This window comes from Syngnathus scovelli, chromosome 12, assembly GCF_024217435.2.
Source record: "Syngnathus scovelli strain Florida chromosome 12, RoL_Ssco_1.2, whole genome shotgun sequence".
In the NCBI taxonomy this organism is placed as follows: Eukaryota; Metazoa; Chordata; class Actinopteri; order Syngnathiformes; family Syngnathidae; genus Syngnathus; species Syngnathus scovelli.
The window spans coordinates 15,001-37,958 of record NC_090858.1 but is presented as its reverse complement, the minus strand read 5'-3'; the positions used below and the strand labels follow the sequence as shown (position 1 = coordinate 37,958).

The window sequence follows — 22,958 nt, the reverse complement described above, 5'->3', positions numbered from 1 at the left end:
AAGAAGACGACTACGACGAAGAAGAAAAGGGAAGACGAAGAAGAAGAAAAGAGACGAAGAAGAAGAAAAAAAAAAGAATAGAAACATTAGTCTGGTGGTGACTTAAAATTTGATAAAAGAAATCCTGAACAAAACATTTGCGGCACAAGCTAGACTCCTTGTTTTTCGACACGGGAACACGTAAAACGCCAAAGCGACGTCAAACGGAAACGGAAAGCATCATTTTAGGTGGAAACGAAACAACGTAAAGGGATAGCCTGTCGAAAGCAAAACCTGATATTTCAACGGAATGGTCTAAATGTGTGAATGAAGTCTGAATAGTACCAACGTTGTCATTGCATTGAGGTAAATACCAGTTGTTTATTTTAATATTAGGCGTAAACTGACCAACCCGCAATGGTAAATTCTTCGAGACCGTAACCGGATAGGTACTCCGATTTATATAAACAAATGCTTAGAAACACGTCACATTCGTCCCCGTCCCAAGAAAACAAACAATGAAACACAAAAACCAGTCCAAACATTGGATATTTTAGTCAATGGACGACAAGAAGTGAAGAAGAACTCAAGTGACGGATCCGCCGGCCGGCGGATGAATCTTTATCGTCGCCGGAATGGAACTGATGTTTGCCGAGTGGGAAGAGGGGGAGAGGTTCTCGTTTGAAGACTCTGACCGATTTGAAGAGGACTCTTTGTGCTCTTTCATTTCTGAGGCTGAGAGCCTCTGCCAGAACTGGAGGGGATGGAAGAAGCAATCTGCTGGAGCCACATCTCCGACTGCGAGGGCTACAGGTTGGGGAAGCGCTTTTATTTTCTAGCAATTGAATTTTTAAGTTCAACTTGTGTCATTCTTGCTGCGGTCCTAAACTGTAAGCCTGACTGCACTGCATGAAAGGTTTTTTTTTTTTTTGTTTTCCTTCTCAGGCTCATGTGATGTACAGTCGTCCCCTTTCGAGCTGGACAATATGGCGATACATAGCGTGAAGACGATACTAATGTGTTTATCGTGCCTAATGTCCTTTTTTCTCCTATGTCTTGTAGTATTTGATCATTTTTTCTTTCTTTTAGATGGTCAGGTAATTCCATTGGTGGAGTTGTCAGCCAAACAAGTAGCCTTTCACATCCCATTTGAGGTAGTGGAGAAGGTTTACCCCCCTGTGCCAGAACAACTTCAGCTTCGAATTGCATACTGGAGCTTCCCTGAAAATGAGGACGACATCAGGTGGGCTCATGACATACACTTAAAAATAGTACTTTAGAAATGGAATTATGGCCCCAGGCAGCAAATGCTGCGAGGTCCCAACAACAAATGGAATGATTCATTATTTGAATGGAGCAGCAAACACTGTGAGATCCCTATTTTTTATTTTCCCCCCCCACAGTAGTCGACTCCATCGGTAACCTCTGCCGCGCCGCCGTCATTTGTCAGCGGCCAGGGTATCCGTTGACCATCGTTACTTCAACATCATTTCAAGCCAAACCAAACTGTAATCGTCAGTGCACCGTAGTTATTTTAACTGCGCTTCTGTCAACAAATTTCACCGGTCCGTCAATCGTCAGTCTGTAAGTCAGTCGAAACAGAAAGATAGTCCAACGAATGAAATATCCTATTTCATTAAAGCCTTATATAGACTTGCAAACATCATTTCGTCAACAGTTAGGTGCAGTGGCACTCTGACTACCTGCCACTGTTTTAACTACTAAAACAACAAAAACCTTTACTTTCAATTTAGAATGAAACCGACTTCATGTTAAACGTGAGGGACCCAGATCAATTTGAGCGTGAACGCACGCACCCCTGTGCCCCGTGTCGAGTTCAAAAGTCTCACGGCATGGGGGAGAAATGATCTCCTCCTCTTTTCCGCGGAGATGTCACTGAAGCTACTCCTCCTCTCGGAGACGGTGCCGTACCGTGGGCGGTCCGGGTCGTCCTTGATGGACAGCAGCACCCTGGCCGACACCCGTTGTTCTGCCGCCGTCAGACCAGGCAGCTTCGCGGCCACAACAGAACCCCTCTTCCTCAGCAGTTTGTCCAGGCAGGAAGCATCTCTCTCGTTGATGAAGAGGGCAGGGCAGGGCAGGGCAGGGCAGGGCAGGGCAGGGCGCTCGCCACAAAAGAACGATAAAACACCCGCAGCAGCATCGCATTGCAGACATTCACGGATGCGAACCGCACACAGCAAAATATTTTTGGGTTGTAATTGTTTATTTTTCTATCATTCACAGGCTGGCATTAAGCCAGCTGGAAGCCAGACGAGTGAGTCGCTGCAGAGTTGGGCTCTGACCATCATAATTTTGCCAGGCCTGGTGTGTATGCAAAGTTTCATGAATTTTCGGCCAGGTCCAAAACAGCATCATTTTGGTGCTGGGGTCATGCTCGGGCCCTAATAAGAATAATTGCTACAGAAACAATTGGGATCTCACAGCTGTCACTCCTCGGGCCCTATTCATCATTTCTAGAGTTGTTTGAAATGATTCTGTATGTGTCGAAACGATGGCTCTCAAAATGTTTCAAGACTTTTGCTCACGGTGTTTGCACTACTTCATTACCGTCTAGGCCAGGGGTGGGCAATTGCGGTCGCCGAGGGCCGGCCGGTGTCCTGCATGTTTTCTATGTCACCCTGTTGCAACACACCTGATTCAAACGGTCCGATCATTAGCAAGGTCTGCAGAAGCTGAATAACAACCCTGATCATTTGAATAAGGTGTGTTGCAGCAGGGAGACCTATAAAACATGCAGGACACCGGCCGGCCCTTGAGGACCGCAATTGCCCACCCCTGATAGGCGCTGCTTTTCAATTTCCTTTTTTGATGTGTACTTCCTCTGATTGCAGGTTATATTCATGCCTGGCAAACGGAAGCCCTGATGAATTTCAGCGTGGTGAGCAGTTGCACCGGATCAGAGCCGTAAAAGACCCTCTGCAAATCGGTGTGTATATTGCCAGACTTGATTGACATGCACGAAGGCGTGCCACACTTGTGCAATGCGGCTGAATGTGTGTGTGTGTGTGTGTGTGCGTGCGCGCGTGTGTATGTGTGTGTATTTGTGTGTGTGTGTGTATATATATATGTGTGTGTGTATATGTATTTGTGTGTGTTTCATTTTTGTTAATGTAACTACGTTTGGTCGCTCTGTTTCATGCTAAGATTTTTGAAAACATGAAGTTTCAGCAATTCACAATGCCGATGTCTGTTTTTTTGTGTGTGTTTTTTTCCCCATTTCTGTCAGGTTTCCATCTCAGTGCAAGTGTGGTGCCCAGTCAGTCCGGACAGTCTAGAGGCACCTACAACGTGGCAGTAATGTTTGATCGCTGTCGCATCACTTCCTGCAGTTGTACGTGTGGTGCTGGGGCAAAATGGTGTGCCCATGTGGTGGCACTCTGTCTGTTCAGGATTCACAATGTAAGTTATAAAAAAAAAAAAAAAAAAAAGCATGGCTGACATGAAATATTTCAAGCAAATGATCATCATCATATTAGAAGGTATTTTTATAATCTTAATTGACCGTCGTACATCCCATCCCGTTGACCCTGTCGCCTTATCTAAAGCTAACATTGTCGAATATGGGTCTTAAAGTGAAGAGTAAAAAATTGGAGGGGCAAACTGGTGCTGTTGTTAAATCCATCTTTTTTCATCTTAGGCACCTGGCTAAAGTCAAGCCTCTCCTTTTCCAACAGCACTTTTAAATAGTAATTCATTCCTTTGTCACCAGTCCTCCATGAAGCGTTTCCAGTTAGTCCATAGTCCAAAGTGCCGCTCGCCTCTCGACCGGCGCTTGTCAGAGGGATGGCATAACTCTGGCTTTCTTGACAGGCTTCAGCTGTCTGTCTGAGGGCCCCGGTGTCAGAGTCTTTGTCCAGGCTTCAGAGGGATCAGCTGCAGAAATTTGCCCAGTATCTTATTAGTGAGCTACCTCAACAGGTATGTTTTCTTTCCAATAAAACAAATCATATCGTTGGAAAGCGACCAAAAGGAGAGCATGTGATTGCTGCAGAAGTTGCAGGTGAAGGCTGAAAGGCTGATTGAAAAGTTGTCAAGGCATATCGAATGATGCGAAAAGACAAGGAATGACGTATAGGGTCGCTGATGACCCAGAACCGGAGGTCCAGAGTATACTTCCTGTCTTTTTGTAATGTAGTGCTCTATATGTAATGTTTCTTCCCCCCCCCCCCTCTCTTTACGCTGCTATGAATTTGGAACAAATCCAATATGACTTGTCACTTTGACGATGCAGTCTGGTCCGTGCCAGCGTTAGGGTTAGGGCAGGGGTGGGCAATTGCGGTCGTCGAGGGCCGGCCGGTGTCCTGCATGTTTTCTATGTCACCCTGTTGCAACACAACTGATTCAAATGGTCAGATCACTAGCAAGGTCTGCAGAAGCTGGATAACAATCCTGATCATTTGAATCAGATGTGTTGCAGCAGGGAGACCTATAAAACATGCCGGACACCGGCCCTCGAGGACCGGAATTGCCCACCCCTGGTAGGGCGTGCCAAGACCGTTCATTGTACTTTGTGCGTCGGATGGCTTTGTCTCTCCAGATTCTACCCACAGCCCAACGACTGCTTGATGAACTCTTATCCTCTCAGTCCACTGCAATCAACACCTTGTGTGGAGCCCCAGGTAAATTAGCCCAAAACGTCCCATATATGAGAATACCACAAGTTGATCTTGAACGAACAGCAATTAAATAATGACAATAAACCAAAAATGTGTGTGTGCGTGTGCGCTTGAAGACCCCACAGCTGGACCATCGGTTTCTGATCAGAGTACCTGGTATTTGGATGAATCCACTCTGAGTGACAACATCAAAAAGACACTGCATAAATTCTGCGGACCTTCACCTGTTGTCTTCAGGTTGTTTATTGCAAATCGAAACACACTATCAAGGTTTTCGATTGTTGGTGAACTTTTACTGACTCGGGTTAATTCTTTGAATGATTCTGTAGCGCACATTCTGGATAAAGTTGAATATATTCATCTTATTCTTGCCATTCTTTGTAGAAAGTGCAATCCATGCTAATAAAACAATGCCTCACTACTTGCGAATGGCGACACCGCCGATAGCCGCGTGTAGCGCTGCTGCCGATGAAACTGCCTTTTGCAACTCCATGTGCGGTATAACGTACTGTATTATCGCAACTGCACTCCCAAAATGAGCTAAGTTTGACAAAAAGCATTTTCTTCCCACCTTTATGGTCAGAATCCAAAGGCGTCTGAGGGATGTCGGGCACGCATAGTCGTTCGTCCCCAAAGTGTCCACGTGCATCTTTAAGACCTCGACACGCCAATTCAACGTCGGCGGCCGTTAAGTCGCACTCTGCTGTTAATCGCTCGTGCGTGCCTTTGTGTTCACAGTGACGTCAATTCCATGTACCTGTCTTCCACTGAGCCACCGGCTGCTGCCGAATGGGCCTGTCTGCTTAGACCTTTGAGAGGCCGAGAGCCAGAAGGCATTTGGAACCTTCTATCCATCGTCAGAGAAATGTTCAAGAGACGAGACAGCAACGCTGCACCGCTCCTCGAGATACTCACTGAGCAGTGCCTGACTTACGAACAGGTACATCGTCCATCCTTGCGAGAGCCTGAACAGCGGCCCCTGATTGTTTGGTTTTCTAGGAATTATTAGGGCTTGCACCAGGAGCTGTGCGAGGTCCGCAATATTTGAAATAGAAAAATTATGATTAGGGCCAGAGGAGCGGAGACATTTATTTTGGAAGGAATATTTGAAGGGGCCGGGGAGCGACGGCTGCGAGTTCCCTATTGCTGTTGTAGGAATTATTTTGATTGTGGTGGTGATTATTTGATTGTTATTATTTCTGAATATTTGTCTGCGGTGTTTGTTTCCAGATCATCAGTTGGTGGTATAGTGTTCGGACATCTGCATCTCACAGCAGCGCTAGTGGACACACTGGACGAACCAACGGTCAATCGGATGTCGCGGCTCATGCCTGCGCCAGCATGTGTGATGAAATCGTGGTTCTGTGGAAACTAGCAGTGCTAGACCCCACGATCAGCCCCTGCAGGTGCGATGATTTGCATAAGCACATCCATATGTATATACATTTTGTTTTTGTTCAGTCAACTTTATCCTCCCCTTCCAAAAAATCCCTAACAAAATCGACACATGCAACTCAAAATGGCCGTCCGTCTATGATTGCAGCAATTGTCATTGGACTGGAGCGCTACGAACTTACTAAGCCTTATGAATATACCGACCGACCGTAATGTATTTGAGTCGGAAGAATAGTTTGAGCTTCTGTTGACCCCAAAGGCCGTGTAAACTCCAGGCTTAGCTGTACTACTCATGAACCCCAGAACCTATCAGTAGGTAACACCAGTGACGTAAGGAATGATTGATTGATTTGTATTCTTTATTGTCCCTTCTCTCCTAGGCGTCTGGAACTGGCAAGTCATCTGAAGCACCGGCACCTTAAAGTTATAGAGATAGTGAAGCGTGGGCAACATCGCAAGTCCCTGGACAAGCTCTTCCAGGGCTTTAAACCTGCTGTGGAGTCGTGTTATTTCAACTGGCAAATGGCCTACCCTCTGGAAGGTATCACATCCTGTCACGCTGAAAAGAAGACAGCCAACTTGTCCTGGCCTCGCGGAATGCAGCAACAGAGAGCAGCGAGAGCCTCTGCGGCGGCATCAGCTATCAGGGAAGCTTCGGAACTAAGAGGAGCAGATTGTCATTCCAGAGGAAGCGCTCGGTCGTCGTTTCAAGAAGAGGTTGTAGTGAGGCCAAAGGAGATGGTGCTAACCAAAAAAAAGACCATTGCAGTCAACGGAGGGGGAACTATGTTGGTTCGTCTGGGAGGAGGGGCTCTCTCACTGTCTCTAGAAGATGTAGAAGGAAAGTGCTTTTACAAAGGAACAGGTAGCGCCTCCGGGGGGAAGTTGAAACTGATGAAGGGCTTTGGGAAAGGGGGGATTTTAGGGGGATGTCAAAATATCAATGCTAAACAGAGAACCAGCAGCGAGGACAGCTCTCTGGAGCCGGACCTTGCCGAACTCAGCCTTGATGATGGCTGTAGTCTGACTTTGGGGGCCGAGGCAAGCAACACGTTTGAATATATTCCTCCAGCATCGATGGGGTTTCCCTCCAACGCTCCGCTGCCCCAAGAGTCGTCGTGCAAGAATGGCAACATTTTGGATCGTAAACATAGCAGCGGTCATGCCACCGTCGCGTTCAAAGAGACCGACGCGGCTGTATTTGATCTTTCCGAGCAATTTGAGGACCGGACGCAACAGGAGGACTCGGAAGAGACCAGAGATGTCAAGCCAGTTCACGGTGACCAGCCGCTAGCCAATTCGTGCGATGGATCTCCCGCCGAGTCTCTTGGTGGGCTTGAGGAGAAAATGCGTGCTGGAACAGATGCAGAGAATAGAGAAGCCGCTGTGTGTGGAATTGCTCCAAAAGAAGCGGAAGCGTCAAATGGTGGACTGGTCGTGTGTGAAGATGACTACCAGCTTTACTACCTGAGCCCTGCTTCAGAAGAGGGAGCATACAGACAGCTGGTTGACAGCCACGAAGACGGGCCAGACATCTTTGCAGGGATCAAGCCATTAGAGCAGGAGGAACGAATGGAGGTAAGTTCAACTATTATTTCGTGAGGCAATGACTTGATTTTCTGACATCAAGCTTGAACACATGTACTACGTACGTGTCTAATATTTTGAAAACTGGCTCAAAGGTTCTGTTGAAAGCCCTCTCCCAGTCCTTTTGAATTCATGCTTGCTATCGCATGCAAACAGTAACTATCAGTCACCCAGCCCTTTTAAATTCACGCTTGCTATAGTATGCTTTCTCACCGGCGTCTCCATAACATCTAGCCGCCAATCCGTTGACATGATTATAAATGGAGACTTATTTCTCAACACGGTGTTCATTGTGGGCACTCGGTGAAAAGCACAAAAGTACACTCGGAGCACTTTGGTTGAGAACAATCCGTTGTTTGGGTCTGCCACGTTGGAGTGGCGTCTTCTGAGCCAACAAACTACCATATCAGTCCCGATGTGACGAATTACCGCTACTGCTCGTCCTGCTGCAATTGCTGCCGCTTATAATGCTGAAAATAATAATTGTAACAATCTATGTTCCAATTCCAATCTGTCAGTACCCAAAGTAGCAGGTTTCCAACATCCAGGGATGTGAGATCCCTTTCTAGACCTTTTTCATTTTTCTTTTTTCTTTTCTTTTCTTTTCTTTTCTTTTCTTTTCTTTTCTTTTCTTTTCTTTTCTTTTCTTTTCTTTTCTTTTCTTTTCTTTTCTTTTCCTTTCCTTTCCTTTTCTGGATATGGTATTCTTTGAATAGTGTGAGCCAAAATGCTGTTGTTTGGATAGGTGCTGTTTGCCTGTGCCGAGTCTCTACATGCTCACGGATATAATAACGAAGCGTGTCGACTGGCCGTGGACTTAGCAAAGGAGCTCCTCGCCAACCCTCCGGACCTAAAAGTGGAGCAGCCACAGACTAAGGCAAGTAAGCTTACTTAGTAAGTCACTAAGCGGTCGTAGCGGCTACGACTTGTGATTTAGACTGTCGAGATTTCATTGTATCAAACAAAACTGATTTCAAAATCAAATACATTTCAAATGTAGTATGTTTATTTCCAGGGATGTGTATAAAGTCCTCATCTTTGCCTTTGTATTTCTTTAGGGTAAGAAGAATAAAGTGTCGACAGGCCGTCAGACTCAGGTAGCCACCAACACCTTTTCAAAAGCAGCCTTCCTCATCACTGTACTCAGTGATCGGCCGGAGCTCCATAACCTGGCCTTCAACACCGGGATGTTCTCCCTGGAACTCCAGAGACCGCCAGCTTCGACAAAAGCTTTCGAGGTAAATCAGCTACAGCTACTAAATGATTTGGGCTTGAAATACACCATCATTTCTTTTTTTTTCTCTTTCAAAATTCAAACTCAACACATGCATTTTTGGAGTTGGAAGTTTTAAACGTTTGGCCCCTATCTAACGCCATAAATACGAACGAATGTATTTCACGTAGAAGACGGACTAACTCTTTGTGAATTAACCAGGTGAAGCTGGCTTACCAAGAGTCAGATATTGTGGCTTTGTTGAAGAAACTTCCTATGGGTCTTCCGGAAATGTCGCTCATCAGAGAGAGGGCTGTGCAACTCCGAGATGGAAACTACTGTGGTTACAGACCAGTCCCTCCTCTCATGTTGGCCAGCTTTATTTTTGATGTCCTCTCTGCCCCAGGTAAGAACCGCATGTGGCTCAGTCTTTGTCTAGCGCTTCCCACTTTTATCGTCATCTGCTTACGTGTTGCATTATTTGTTTTTGTTATTATCATCATCATCATCTGTTGAATTCTTGACAAATAATCTTCCTTGTCTGTCATGATGTCAAATAGCCTTAGAAATTCCAAACAACCCGTTTTTGTCTTTGTGCAGTTGTCTCTCCAACTGGCTGCAGCTCCTCCAGTCGCAAGGTCAGCAGTGAAAAGCCGGGCGATGAAGAGCTTGGCTTTGATGCAGCTGTTTCAGCACTAGGTAAGTACATATGCTCCGCTCGCAGTTTGCTGTTTCTTCTTCATTTTGCACTTGAAATGGTATTATGTAGTGTCATCATTAGAATGAAGGCGTTTGTGTGTACAATGCACTATAGCGATTCATTCTGTGGATTTCCGTCCGCTTATGCGGGCGGGGTCAACGGCTTTAGCAGAGAAAGCCAGACTTCCCTCTCCCGAGCCGCTTTATCCAGCGGGTCACTAAGTTGGGAGTCATAGGCTCAATCCCAATAGCACCACTTACGTCTGTCTCGCCTTGTCCCTCACACGTTTTTGGTCTTCTCCAGACCCAATCATCTTTAACTGTGTATGCAGGCATGAAGACCACAGTAAGTGAAGCAGAACATCCTCTGCTTTGTGAAGGAACAAGAAGGGTGAAGGGAGATCTGGCTCTGGCCCTCATGATCACCTATAAAGATGACCAGACCAAGCTCAAGAAGGTAAGAACATTCTGTGCTGACAAACATGAAGTGTTGTTCAAGAGAGACGCTTTCATATATATAGACGACGACGACGACGATACATTGTGTACAGATGAAAATTCAACGTCAGCGTTTGTTTGCAATGGCGGAAGCTTCCAGAAAGACAACATCCGTGTAAAGGGCACGGTTGTCCTTTGGATTCATTTAAGGGCAAAGCAACTTCTTTCACAGCTTGCTGAGCGCACTGGAACCACGAGAGAAATGTTACTTGAGCTAAAAAGGTCACCTCTTGGAGAGGTTCCAAGAACACAACCAAATCCAGTAGAGTAGCTGCTTTCTCTCCACTTTTCTCCGTCATGTTTGATGAACCTGATTCTTCTTAGAATGATCTACGACACCAGCTATTTTCTCCGCTCAGCATTTGAGTGAAGGCCAAAGGAAATGTCACTTTGGTTGTTTGTACACGCTTGCGTTTTTCATTCCCTTGCTTACTCAACAGGATCCTCTCTTCTGTCATCTGTCCGTCTTCAGATCCTTGATAAATTATTAGACAGAGAGGGTCAGACACACAAACCTCAGACCCTGAGTTCCTTCTACTCCAACAAGCCCGCAGCATCCAGCCAACGCAGCCCATCCAAACACGGCCCTTCGACTTCGTGTGGAAGCACATCTTTCAACTCCACGTCTGCTGCTGCCGCCGCTGCCGCATTGGCTCGCCAGGAGCCGGCGGATGAGCAGAAATCGGTGCAGAACAGCACTGCAGGACGCAGCGCTCCTAATCTTGGTAAGCATTGTGAGATGTGGTCCTTGCAAAATGTCCTCCTCATTGACATCATTGCCAATAGAAAGTCACAACCGTAGGCTCATTCAAATCACCGTTCCCCAAATTGCCACATATCGAAAATTCGACATTTTCCCCCAAATATTGAAGAATGGACTTGTTCTTTTCTAATTTGTACGTATTTTAGCCGATATGTCTACTTATTCCAAGAACTCTACATTCTCCCAAGACCCACAAGTATTTGGACTCATTGAGTTTTCCCCCCCCTCTAATTTCTACAGTTCTTGACTGCAATTCAAAGCATTCCACCTTTAAACGATTCAACTCATGTCAGTTCTTGATTCGTTCAAACCATTCCACCTTCTTCTTATTGCTGCTTCAGAGTATGTGTATCGATTTGTATTGTATCGTACGGCTTTGCTTCCTTCCATCTAGTCCCGGGAGGCAATCAAAGTGACTATCAAAGCGAGTCAAGCACATTCAAGCTTGACAACACCGTGTCGAGCAGAGTGGCACTTGGGGAACGCTGTGGATACGGCCAACGTTGCTGGGGATCTCCTGCCCGACAGAAGAAGAAACACACTGGTACCACAGGCAGTTGGTTTCATTTTGATTCACCTTACATGTTGTTGTGTATTTCTATCGTAGCAGCACGGTTCACACCCGAAGCAAATACTACCTCGATGTTTTGGATTGTGTTTAATGATGACGACAACAAAGATTAGATTGACTTTTCGTGTAATCTGCCCGCACAGGTATGGCAAGTATTGACAGCAGCGCTCCGGAAACGACCTCAGACAGTTCTCCCACTCTGAGCCGACGGCCATTACGAGGCGGATGGACGGCGACGTCGTGGGGTCGGGGCCAAGATAGCGACAGCATCAGTAGCTCGTCTTCAGATTCTTTGGGATCCTCCTCCTCGAGCGGATCAAATCGTGCAGGGTGCGGTGCCAGGGCCAAGAGCACGGACACCAGCAGGTAAGCGCTTATTGTCTGCCTGCCACAAACACTTCAACAATCAAACCTTTCACCAGGGATGTCACACCCTACCTGCGACGGTATTGTTGGATGATTCTAGATGTATTTTCCTCTCTGCATTTAGATACAAAGGACGTCGTCCGGAATGCCACGCGCCTCATGTCCCCAACCAGCCGTCGGAGGCCGCGGCTCACTTTTACTTTGAGTTAGCAAAGACTGTGCTCATCAAAGCTGGAGGAAACTCATCTACTTCCATTTTCACCCAGCCGTCTGTTAGCGGAGTGCATCAGGGACCTCACAGAAACCTTCATCTGTGCGCCTTTGAGATTGGCCTATATGCCCTCGGCCTCCACAACTTTGTCTCTCCCAACTGGCTGTCCAGAACCTACTCATCACATGTGTCCTGGATTACTGGTGTGTTTTGGTACATTGTGGACGGACGGACGGACGGACGTGTTGAGTGAATCTTATGTCCTGAGGACTTTGTTGACAGTGCCAATACACAATTTGGGGATTTCAATTGCTGCTCTAACTCACTGTCAAGGTGTATGCTTTGTTTTGCTTCTTCTTTTTTTCCCACTTTCATTTGCCATTTACCATACCCTTTCAGGACAAGCTATGGAGATTGGTAGTGCTGCCCTCAACATTTTGATGGAGTGTTGGGATGGTCACCTCACACCGCCAGAAGTGGCGTCATTGGCCGATCGGGCCTCACGGGCGAGGGACCTCAATATGGTCCGTGCAGCTGCTGAACTGGCTCTCAGCTGCCTGCCTCATGCACACGCTCTGAACCCGAATGAGATCCAGAGAGCCTTGGTGCAGTGCAAAGAACAGGTGCTCTAATATTTCTTCTAACTGTTGTCAGTTTGATTGTCAGATCCAAAATGAGGCTATGAAGGCAGACTAAAATAATATAAAGTTACAAATAGATGCAGTTAACCTGATTTTTTTTGTCTGTCTGTTTTTTTTTTTTTTTTTCCTTCTTCTACTCCCCCCACCTTCATCCCAGGACAACACGATGCTAGAAAAAGCCTGTGTAGCTGTCGAAGAAGCAGCTAAAGGTGGAGGTGTTTATCCTGAGGTATTGTTTGAGGTGGCGCATCAGTGGTACTGGCTGTATGAGCATTCGATCATAGGAGGAGGCTTAAGTCAACAAAGAGAGACTTTGGGGCGATGTGGGGCCAAGGGATGTGTAAGCAGAAGGACCCCAGAGACCAGCTGCGGGGTGGGAACGACCAACGCGGAGTCGGCCGGAGTAGCAGTTACGGCGGCGGCAGCTATTGTACCAGTTATCTCTGTGGGTTCCAACATATATCAGTCCCACGGCATGTCAGGGCAGGTTATGGTCCATGCTCATACACATGGCCTTCACCCCTACGCCACCATACAGACCCATCTGCCCACAGTTTGTCCCCCCCTTTGTTCCCCCCAATACTTGGGTCATCCTCTTCAGCACACACCAAGACCGGCTGTCTTTCCTGTGTCTGGAGGTACATACCCACAGGTGAGGAGGCTCTTGCTGTAATATGTTGTTGATCGAATTCATGACATTATAGTCTGTCCCTGCCTTGTTCCCTTAACTTTTTTCTCCCAGGTGAGGAGGTTCTTTCTGTAACATGTTGTTGATCTAATTCATGACACGATAGTCTGTCCCTGCCTTGTTCCCTTAATTTGTTTTACCCCAACTTGCTCCCCCAATTACTAATTGCGACATTCCTAACACAGCTGAGGTCAAATTTCTTTCTTCTTTTCTCACAGCTGTGTGTTTTTGTCTCACCGACAGGGTATCCACCCAGCCTTTTTTGGTGCCCAGTACCCTTTTTCTGTGGCTACTGCTCCCTCGCCTTCCATGGCAGCAAGTGCCGTGAGCTTCCCTGCAATCCCCGTGCCGCCCATGACTCAGATTGCCTATCCCTATCATTCGGAGAGCAGTCTACCAATGAACTCGACTGTAGCAGGTCAGGACCGGCTGGGTGTGCTTTTTTGTGTACATTTGAGACCAAGAACTGACCACATCTGTCATCTTTTTTTAGTTGGCAATCTCCATACCGGCTCCACCTTTCAGGCTATCCAGGGTTCCTCGCTTTCCTCCCAGCCGAGTCTATTGCCGAGCACTTCCTACCCTGCAGAGGATGAACACCTTCAGCCAATCAGTCAACAGGGCATGCACTATCTCCATTCCGCCTATAGAGTTGGTGAGAATTGTTTTCTCTTATTCAAACATTCTGTAAATGTTTCAAAAATACGAACTAACCGTGGCGGATCTCTAGTCTATATCATTTAGGCCTCTCACCAGCAGGCTTCTTTCTTTTGTTACAGCGCACTGTCTTTGGAGCTTTGCCTTTGTTTACTTGTTGCACTTGATGGATTCCTTAGTTGGCGCTGTTGTGACTACTAGCCTTTTCGCTGAGCCTATTGATCGCGCTCATGTCATTTGCACGCACGTAAACACACACGCTCTGCGGTATGAATGCTACTAGACCCCCCCCCCCCCCCACCAGGATCCAAAAAGTAGCTAGCTAGCTAGCTAGCTAGCTAGCTAGCTAGCTACACAACCTAATAACAAGAAAAATTCCACCTCCTTTTCTCAGGTATGCTAGCGTTGGAGATGCTGGGAAGGAGAGCTCATAATGATCACCCAAACAACTTTTCCCGAAGCCCACCTTACACAGACGACGTCAAATGGCTTTTGGCACTTGCTTCAAGACTCGGTGAGCCTATTTGTTATAAGTATTTGTTTTGGGTAAAATACATAGATATATAATGACAGTGTGCTAAATTTGTGTGCAGTGTATTAGCTGTCTTCAAAGTCTTTAAAATATAAAAAGAAAAATGCTAGCAAAGCTTTTTATTTTGTCCAACACTGTTGCTGTGGCAATGCAGTTTTCTTTAAAAAAAATACAATAAAAAAAAGATGCATATTTTGAAATTGGCACACACATCTCTTCAAATGAAACAGCCCCTGCTCAATGTTGCCAGGGCTGCGAGGGCCTTTTATACCAGCTGGCAGAGCTAATTAGTCTTTAACCTTTGACCCAACAAAAGACTGACCTTCTTGTTGTTGCTCCATTTGTCGCTGCATATTAATACTACTGTACAATTTTTTTTTTTTTTTTTTAATTGACCGTGCTTTATAAATAAAGTGCTATTGTATTGCACGGCATTGTACGCTATATGGATGCATTAAAAACACTGCATTGCCTGGCCATCACCGCCATCAGCCTCCCTCAGATGTTGATCAAACTGTCTTGAGCAACTTGTGTCATATTGTGTTTTGTCAGGAGTCAACTATGTGTACCAATTCTGCGTGGGAGCGGCTAAAGGTGTGCTGAGTCCATTTGTTCTGCAGGAGATCATAATGGAGGCACTTCAGAGGCTGAATCCTGCTCACTTTCACACCCACCTCAGAACTCCTGCCTTCCACCAGCTTGTTCAGCGCTGCCAACATTCCTACCTGCAGGTATGGTAGCAAAATTCCAAGGTTGCCAAAGAGGTGATACTTAGCATTTCCAGAGTCAGTAGATGAAGGAGCCGTTCCTTTAACCACTGCGGAGGGGCTTTGCGTGTTCCAGTGATCTGAGGATCTAGGGTTTTTTCTGGGGCTTTGTGACACAGGGCAAACAGGTCAAAGACCCTTTTTGAAGAAAAACAGGAATAGACAGCGTTTTCCCTTAGTTAAAATTGTTCTTTCAGAACATACAATGTTTCTCTCCTAAAACTCGACACTGCAAGTCAATGTTTCCATACACTTGCACTTGTGCGACTACTAAATCTGATGATGACTGTTCTTGAATATTTTTTTACTAATAAATATCTGCTCCAAATGATTAGTATTATAGTCAAAGCTCCCAGCACAGCGCTTGGAACAAGGAATGGAGTTGACGAGTCTTTTCTGTGCTTTTTTTGCTGAATTGTTTGACAATCAGCCTTTCTCCTTTTTCTTTGCAGTATATCCATCACAGGCTCATTCACTTGACACCCGCCGACTACGATGACTTTGTCAACATCATCCGCAGCGCCAGAGCCGCTTTCTGTCTCACACCCGTGGGTGTCATGCAGTTAAACGATGTGCTTCAGAACCTGAAGAGAGGCAAACAGACTAAGGAGCTATGGCAGCGCATTTCCATGGAGATGGCAACGTTTTCACCTTGAAGAAGCCATTGTGCATCACAATGGGCTGAGCCAGCCACATTCCAACACTTTTTGTCTGAAACTTTGCTCCCATCTCACCCCCAGTAATATACAGCGAGCAAACGTGTCCACTCGAGGTTCCTGTTTTCTGTGTCAGACAAAATGCGTTTCTGACTGTAATTACATTGAAATATAATATTGATTTTTTCTTTTTCTTTCAATTTCTACTGAAAATCATTCATTAAGACAAAGCTTGGTCTGTTGACGGTCTTTTGTCATTTTCAAGAAAAGTATTGGGGCCACTCCTTTTTACAGTCAAGCGCATTATATTGCGGTCTAACAAAAAGCATTCTTAAAGGCAAAGTCAACCCCAAAATATTAACGATAGTAGGTTGTGTGTAGCTCAACTTGTTGAAGCACATTTTTCCAAACAATATTTCGCTTGTGGAATATAAATTAAGTAGTCAAACTCCACCTGTTTTGTGGCAGCCATTCTGCCACTTACTGTTGAGTGAAAATGATGTCACAATTCAGCTTCAGAAAACTGGTCATTGGTTGTGACAAGAGATTTGTCAACCGTGACGTCATTTTCAGTCAACAGCACTTGGCAAAATGGCTGACCCCAAAGTTGGATAAAAATGGGACAATTTTGCTGCTTAACTCGTATTCCACAAACACGTATTCGAGAAAACGGTTTTAAAAGCAAAAAAAGTCGATTTTCCATGAGATGTCTCTCTCTATTTAGGTTGAGTCAATCAAAGAGGTATGTGAATATTTGGTTGGGTGTGGCAGTGCAGTGCAGATGAGTGTCCTGTATTCAGCAATGGGATGGATGAAGTCCCAGTTTCTTGGGTCTATTTTGATATGTGCATGCTCCTAATTCTGTGTCGTTTTCTTGCATTACTTTTCAATTAGACAAATCTGCCAACGCATTCAAATGTGCCTTTGAAAGGTAAGGACTTTATTGTATTTTCAAACACGTTTCTGGTACTTGCGGGAAAATGACATCACGGTTACTCAGTTAACCAGCAATCACAGCTGAGCTTCAGCAAACCGCTGAGCAACTGTGATGTCATCAAAGACGCGTTGAAACAGCAACTCTGCGCCCTCAAACTCGAGCACACGATATCCTTAAATATACATACTAAGAAAATAATGCTGAACCTAGTGTTGATCTCGCAACACGATGTACGTGAGTCGGACGTACTATCTAGTGCGCCACTACGTCGGCGAGTAAAATTGTAAGTTTACTAAAAACAGCGCTTTTGGTCAGGAAGTAGGAATCCGGCAATGGCGGTGAACGAGACACAGCGGATAGTAACGCGACGACGAACAAGAGAAATATTTCTATTTTCTGCTTGCAACTCGACCGTCTAGAGCGTACACGGTAAATACAACTCATTGTTTTTAAAAAGAACTACTTTTGTTGCCCTGAAAAGCGAGTGAGTGTGGTGGGACGTCGAACTCGGCGTCTGCTGCCAGCCACAGACGCCGAATTTCGACGATTCTCCCTGGTCAACGGTTGTAAATGATTGCGTTGATTAAAACATAAAACTTTATTTAACTCTACTTTTAACTTTGCCGTCGCATTTAAGTGCCGCGGAAATGACGTCAATAGGCGGGAAATTCAAATCTGTGGGCGGGGCTTTCAACAATGGTAGCGAACGAGACAGAGTGGATAGTAACACGACGACTAACAAGAGAAATATTTTTATTTTCTGCTTGCAACTGGACCGTCTAGAGCGTACACGGTAAATACAACTCATTGTGTTTAAAGAGATTTACTTTTGTGTAGTTTAACTAAAGTTGTCGATGTAGCTAGCGTTAACTGTGCATTAGCAATGTGTGGCTGAGTAGCTAACCCGCGAGCAAGACAGCGGATAAAAACACGACGATTATCAACAGAAATATCTTTATTTTCTGCTTGCAACTGGACCGTCTAGAGCGTACTCGGTAAATACAACTCATTGTTTATAAAAAGAAGTACTTTTGTAGCCCCGAAAAGCGAGTGAGTCTGCCGAAGGTGGGGACGTCGAGCTCGGCGTCTGCTGCCAGCCACAGACGCCGAATTTCGACAATTCTCCCTGGTCAACGGTTGTAAATTATTGCGTTGATTAAAAAAATAAAACTTTATTTAACTCTACTTTTAACTTTGCCGTTTTAGATAAGCGGGTATTACGTCGCAGTAATGTGACGTCGAAATGACGTCAACAGGGGAAACTCCCGCCAAGATTCAAATCCGTGGGCGCGAAATGGCCGTAAGCGCGACAGCGGCTACAAACACGACGAATATCAACAGAAATGTCTTTATTTTCTGCTTGAAACTGGGCCGTCTAGAGCGTACACGGTAAATACAACTCATTGTGGTTAAAGAGATTTACTTTTGTGTAGTTTGACTAAAGTTGTCGATGTAGCTAGCGTTCACTGTGTAATAGCTACGTGTAACTAACCCTAGCTGAAACGTAGTCGCGTTGCCTTGTATCTTTGAATGTCTTGAGGGTAAATGTTAATGTTTAATTTCATTCCTTTAGGTTACATGGTGTTTGTTAGCTGTATGTTTTCCACTGTAAGAAGAATGAATATACACATCAGTTGGAGGCTCGCATCATTGACCAGACCCTACAATGGTGAGTAGCCCTTTCTTCCTCCATTTATGTTAAACACCTCCTATTTCATGTCTAACAGTAATTGATTTAACACATAACCATAAGTAAATTGTGTGTGGGCACTCTCAATTTAACATGTGTGATTATACTGCCTAATCTGTCACTGAGTATATTGTTGCAAAGTAATATAAGAAATGATCCAAAGTTGTAATTCAGAATAGTTTTCAAAAGACGACCATTAGAATTATATACAAATCTGATTACCCTGAACATAACAAGTAATTTCTTAAAGATTTGGTCAGACTGCTCAAATGATGCCTAACAGTAATTCATGTAACACATAACCATAAGTAAATTGAGTGTGGGCACTCTCTAGTTAACATATGTGATTATACTGCCTAATCTCTTACCGAGTATGTTGTTGCAAAGTAATGTAAAAAAAGATCCAAAGTAGTAATCCAGTGTTTAATGTTCTCTCAGGGCTCAAGTCAAGATTTGGCACCATCATGAGGTGAAATTTGGAATTGCAGCACATCCAATTTTGGCTGGGAACAAACAGATTAAATAAGTCTTACTTCTTGCCAATCCTTCCCAATTTTGCCAGGGAACAAAATATATTAAATAAACTAAATACGTTTTACTTCTTCCCATTAAATGAGTTTAATACGTCCTATCAGGTCTCAAGTCAAGATTTGGCACCGTGCTTTGTTGAAATTTGCAATTGCAGCAAATCCTATTTTGTCTGGGAACAAAAATAGATGAAAATAATAAGTAAGCCATTAATAAATTAAAGAAGTCTTGCTTATTCCCACTCCTTTGAAAAAAGTAGTTTAAAACGAGGGCCACTCCCTCAACCTTTAACCGTAACGAGCCCTAACCCCGCACGTCACATTGTGTTGTATCTGCGAATGTTGGTTGAGGCCAAATGTTAAAGTTTTCTTTCATTCCTTTAGGTTCCTCGGTGTCGGTCGGCTGTACGTTTTCCACCGTCAGAAGAATGAATATACAAATCAGTTGGAGGCTCGCATCATTGACCAGTCGCCACAATGGTGAGTACCCATTTCTTCCTCCATTTATGTTAAACACCTCCTATTTCATGTTTAACAGTAGTTGATTTAACACATAACCATAAGTAAATTGAGTGTGGGCACTCTCAAGTTAACATATGCGATTATACTGCCTAATCTGTCACCGTGTATATTGTTGCAAAGTAATATGAGAAAAGATCCAAAGTTGTAATTCAGAATAGTTTTCAAAAGACGGCCATTACAATTATATACAAATCTGATTACCCTGAACATAATAAGCTATTTGTTAAATCACAAATTCTTCAATTCAAAGATTTGGTACATTATCAGACTGCTCAAATGATGCCTAACAGTAATTAATGTTACACATAACCATAAGTAAATTGAGTGTGGGCACTCTTAAGTTAACATATGTGATTATACTGCCTAATCTCTTACCGAGTATGTTGTTGCAAAGTAATATAAGAAAAGATCCAAAGTAGTAATCCAGTGTTTAATATGTCCTATCAGGGCTCAAGTCAAAATTTGGCACCATCATGTGGTGAATTTTGGAATTGCATCACATCCAGTTTTGCCTGGGAACAAACAGATTAAATAAGTCGTAGTCTTAAATAAGCCACCCCTTCTCAAACAAGTAAACTCTGCCCATTTTGCGCAGTAGATGTTCTGTTAATACCTAGTATTTAAACAAAGTCATAATTTAAATTACTTTCAACATTCATTCATCCATTCAACCACGGCTAGTCCACTCGCTCTTATTACCAACTCCTATCAATGTAACTAAGCGTTTAATACGTCCTATCAGGTCTCAAGTCAAGATTTGGCACCGTACTTTTTTGAAATTTGCAATTGCAGCAAATCCAATTTTGCCAGGGAAGAAAAATAGTCTTACATGTTCCCATTAAATAAATTAACTAAGTCTTGCTTGTTCCCACTCCTTTTGAAAAAAGTAGTTTAAAACGAGGGCCCCTCCCTCAACCTTTAACCCGAACGAGCCCCAAGCCCGCACGTCACATTGTGTTGTATCTGCGAATGTTGCTTGAGGCCAAATGTTAAAGTTTTCTTTCATTCCTTTAGGTTCTACGGTGTTGGTCGGCTGTACGTTTTCCACTGTAAGAAGGATAAAAGTCCAACGGTTGGATGTTGGCGAAGACGTCTCCGGTGAGTGCTTCCTTCCTTTTTATTCATTGGAAGTCACAGACAACAATAGATAAAGTAACACAATGTTAGAGGTAACTACATTTGTCTTAAATTGGATAGATTACTTCTTCCCACACCATTTCAAACAAGTAAACTGGCCATTTTGTGTGTTTATACCTAGTACTTATACAGTCATAATTTAAATGAACAAATAAGATTCATTCACTCACCCACTCACTCATTCATTCAGAAGATCCAAAGTTGTGTGTGCTGTGTAATTGAGAATAGATCTCATGTTACTCCACTTGCTCATATGACCAACTTCTATCAAATTAGCTATTAATACGTCCCATCAGGTCTCAAGTCAATATTTGGAACCGTAATTTGTCGAAATTTGCAATTGCAGCAAATCCAATTTTGCCTGGGAACAAAAATATATTAAACTAAATAATTCTTCTTCCCATTTAAATAAATGAAATAAGTCTTTTCTTCCTAGTCCTTTTTAAACAAGTAAACTGGCCATTTTTTGCAGTCGTGTTTATGTTCATACTTAATATTTATCCAAAATCATAATTGAAATGACTTCATTCATTCATTTTTGAAATTTGGAATTCCACCATATCCATTTTTCCCATTAAATAAATAAGTTTTACTTTTTCCGTTTAAATAAATGAAATAAGTCTTACTTCCCACTCTTTTTCAAACAAGTAAACTGCCCATTTTGTGTAGTATATTTTCTGTTTATACCTGGTATTTATACAAAATCATAATTAAAATGATTTAACTAACAATTAAGTTAATGAACTTATTCAAAAGAGTCTTTAATATGTCCTATTAAGTATAATATTAAGATTTGTCACCATCCTTAGGTATAATTTGGATTTGCAGCAAATCAAATAGACAAACGCATTGGCCAAGTTATTTTAAAAGAGCATGTGGGGTGATGTGATGTCTTTTTTGGGATGATGTTTTGCATTTGTGATGTCATACTCTGTTTTTTGTGATGTCATATTTTTGGTTCGTTAGGCTAGGTGCTAGAGGCTAGGTGCTAGAGGCTAGGTGCTAGAGGCTAGGTGCTAGAGGCTAGGTGCTAGAGGCTAGGTGCTAGAGGCTAAGGTCTAGGTGCTAAGGTCTAGGTGCTAAGGTCTAGGTGCTAAGGTCTAGGTGCTAAGGTCTAGGTGCTAAGGTCTAGGTGCTAGAGGCTAGAGGTTAGGTGCTAGAAGCTAGGTGCTAGAGGCTAGAGGTTAGGTGCTAGAAGCTAGGTGCTAGTGGCTAATGTGGTTAGGTGCTAAGGTCTAATGTGGTTTGGTGCTAAGGTCTAATGTGGTTTGGTGCTAAGGTCTAATGTGGTTTGGTGCTAAGGTTTAATGTGGTTTGGTGCTAAGGTCTAATGTGGTTTGGTGCTAAGGTCTAATGTGGTTTGGTGCTAAGGTTTAATGTGGTTTGGTGCTAAGGTCTAATGTGGTTTGGTGCTAAGGTCTAATGTGGTTTGGTGCTAAGGTCTAACGTGGTTTGGTGCTAAGGTCTAACGTGGTTTGGTGCTAAGGTCTAATGTGGTTTGGTGCTAAGGTCTAATGTGGTTTGGTGCTAAGGTCTAATGTGGTTAGGTGCTAAGGTCTAATGTGGTTAGGTGCTAAGGTCTAATGTGGTTTGGTGCTAAGGTCTAATGTGGTTTGGTGCTAAGGTCTAATGTGGTTAGGTGCTAAGGTCTAATGTGGTTAGGTGCTAAGGTCTAATGTGGTTTGGTGCTAAGGTCTAATTGTGCTAGGTGCTCATGGTCTAATGGGCTAGGTGCTCATGGTCTAATGGGCTATGTGCTCATGGCCTAATGTGCTATGTGCTCATGGCCTAATGTGCTATGTGCTCATGGCCTAATGTGCTATTTGCTCATGGCCTAATGTGCTATGTGCTGATGGCCTAATGTGCTATGTGCTCATGGCCTAATGTGCTATGTGCTCATGGCCTAATGTGCTATGTGCTCATGGCCTAATGTGCTATGTGCTCATGGTCTAATGTGCTATGGTCTAATGTGCTATGTGCTCATGGTCTAATGTGCTATGTGCTCATGGTCTAATGTGCTATGTGCTCATGGTCTAATGTGCTATGTGCTCATGGTCTAATGTGCTATGTGCTCATGGTCTAATGTGCTATGTGCTCATGGTCTAATGTGCTATGTGCTCATGGTCTAATGTGCTATGTGCTCATGGTCTAATGTGCTATGTGCTCATGGTCTAATGTGCTATGTGCTCATGGTCTAATGTGCTATGTGCTCATGGTCTAATGTGCTATGTGCTCATGGTCTAATGTGCTATGTGCTCATGGTCTAATGTGCTATGTGCTCA

General features: G+C 44.1%; 1 protein-coding gene and 1 long non-coding RNA gene across 5 annotated transcripts; both read left to right on the top strand.

Moving 5' to 3' along the window:
- Window positions 1–24: 24 nt before the first annotated feature.
- zswim8 (zinc finger, SWIM-type containing 8) lies at window positions 25–16,105 on the top strand. Of its 3 annotated transcripts, none has more exons than XM_049736011.2 (26): window positions 26–792; window positions 1,069–1,222; window positions 2,835–2,929; window positions 3,230–3,402; window positions 3,814–3,921; window positions 4,541–4,622; window positions 4,736–4,856; window positions 5,358–5,559; window positions 5,850–6,025; window positions 6,395–7,592; window positions 8,347–8,478; window positions 8,660–8,839; window positions 9,037–9,220; window positions 9,415–9,513; window positions 9,846–9,970; window positions 10,484–10,736; window positions 11,169–11,318; window positions 11,489–11,711; window positions 11,836–12,125; window positions 12,322–12,545; window positions 12,721–13,215; window positions 13,495–13,669; window positions 13,745–13,906; window positions 14,303–14,422; window positions 14,993–15,171; window positions 15,660–16,105. In XM_049736011.2, exons 1-26 carry the CDS (start codon window positions 615–617, stop codon window positions 15,861–15,863), a joined length of 5,682 nt encoding a protein of 1,893 aa, XP_049591968.1. In that variant the 5' UTR covers window positions 26–614; the 3' UTR covers window positions 15,864–16,105. The 3 variants fall into 3 exon arrangements, with proteins under 3 accessions (XP_049591965.1, XP_049591968.1, XP_049591966.1); XM_049736009.2 differs by having other exon boundaries at window positions 11,169–11,330; XM_049736008.2 differs by having other exon boundaries at window positions 25–792; window positions 13,495–13,906.
- Window positions 16,106–16,983: 878 nt separating this feature from the next.
- LOC125978569 (uncharacterized) lies at window positions 16,984–22,013 on the top strand. 2 transcript variants are annotated; one of them, XR_007485085.2, is made up of 4 exons: window positions 16,984–17,229; window positions 18,374–18,469; window positions 19,402–19,497; window positions 20,554–22,013. It is a non-coding gene; the product is annotated as an uncharacterized lncRNA (long non-coding RNA). The 2 variants fall into 2 exon arrangements; XR_007485086.2 differs by lacking the exon at window positions 16,984–17,229 and adding an exon at window positions 17,297–17,593.
- Window positions 22,014–22,958: the final 945 nt, after the last annotated feature.

What these genes read in the sequence shown, in the direction of transcription:
- zswim8 (XM_049736008.2), top strand. Translation starts at nt 615, where the DNA reads ATGGAACTGATGTTTGCCGAGTGGGAAGAGGGGGAGAGGTTCTCGTTT. An exon ending in CACCTTGTGTGGAGCCCCAG is followed by an intron (nt 4,623 to 4,735) that starts GTAAATTAGCCC and finishes GTGCGCTTGAAG; the next exon opens with ACCCCACAGCTGGACCATCG. An exon ending in ACCAGACCAAGCTCAAGAAG is followed by an intron (nt 9,971 to 10,483) that starts GTAAGAACATTC and finishes GTCCGTCTTCAG; the next exon opens with ATCCTTGATAAATTATTAGA.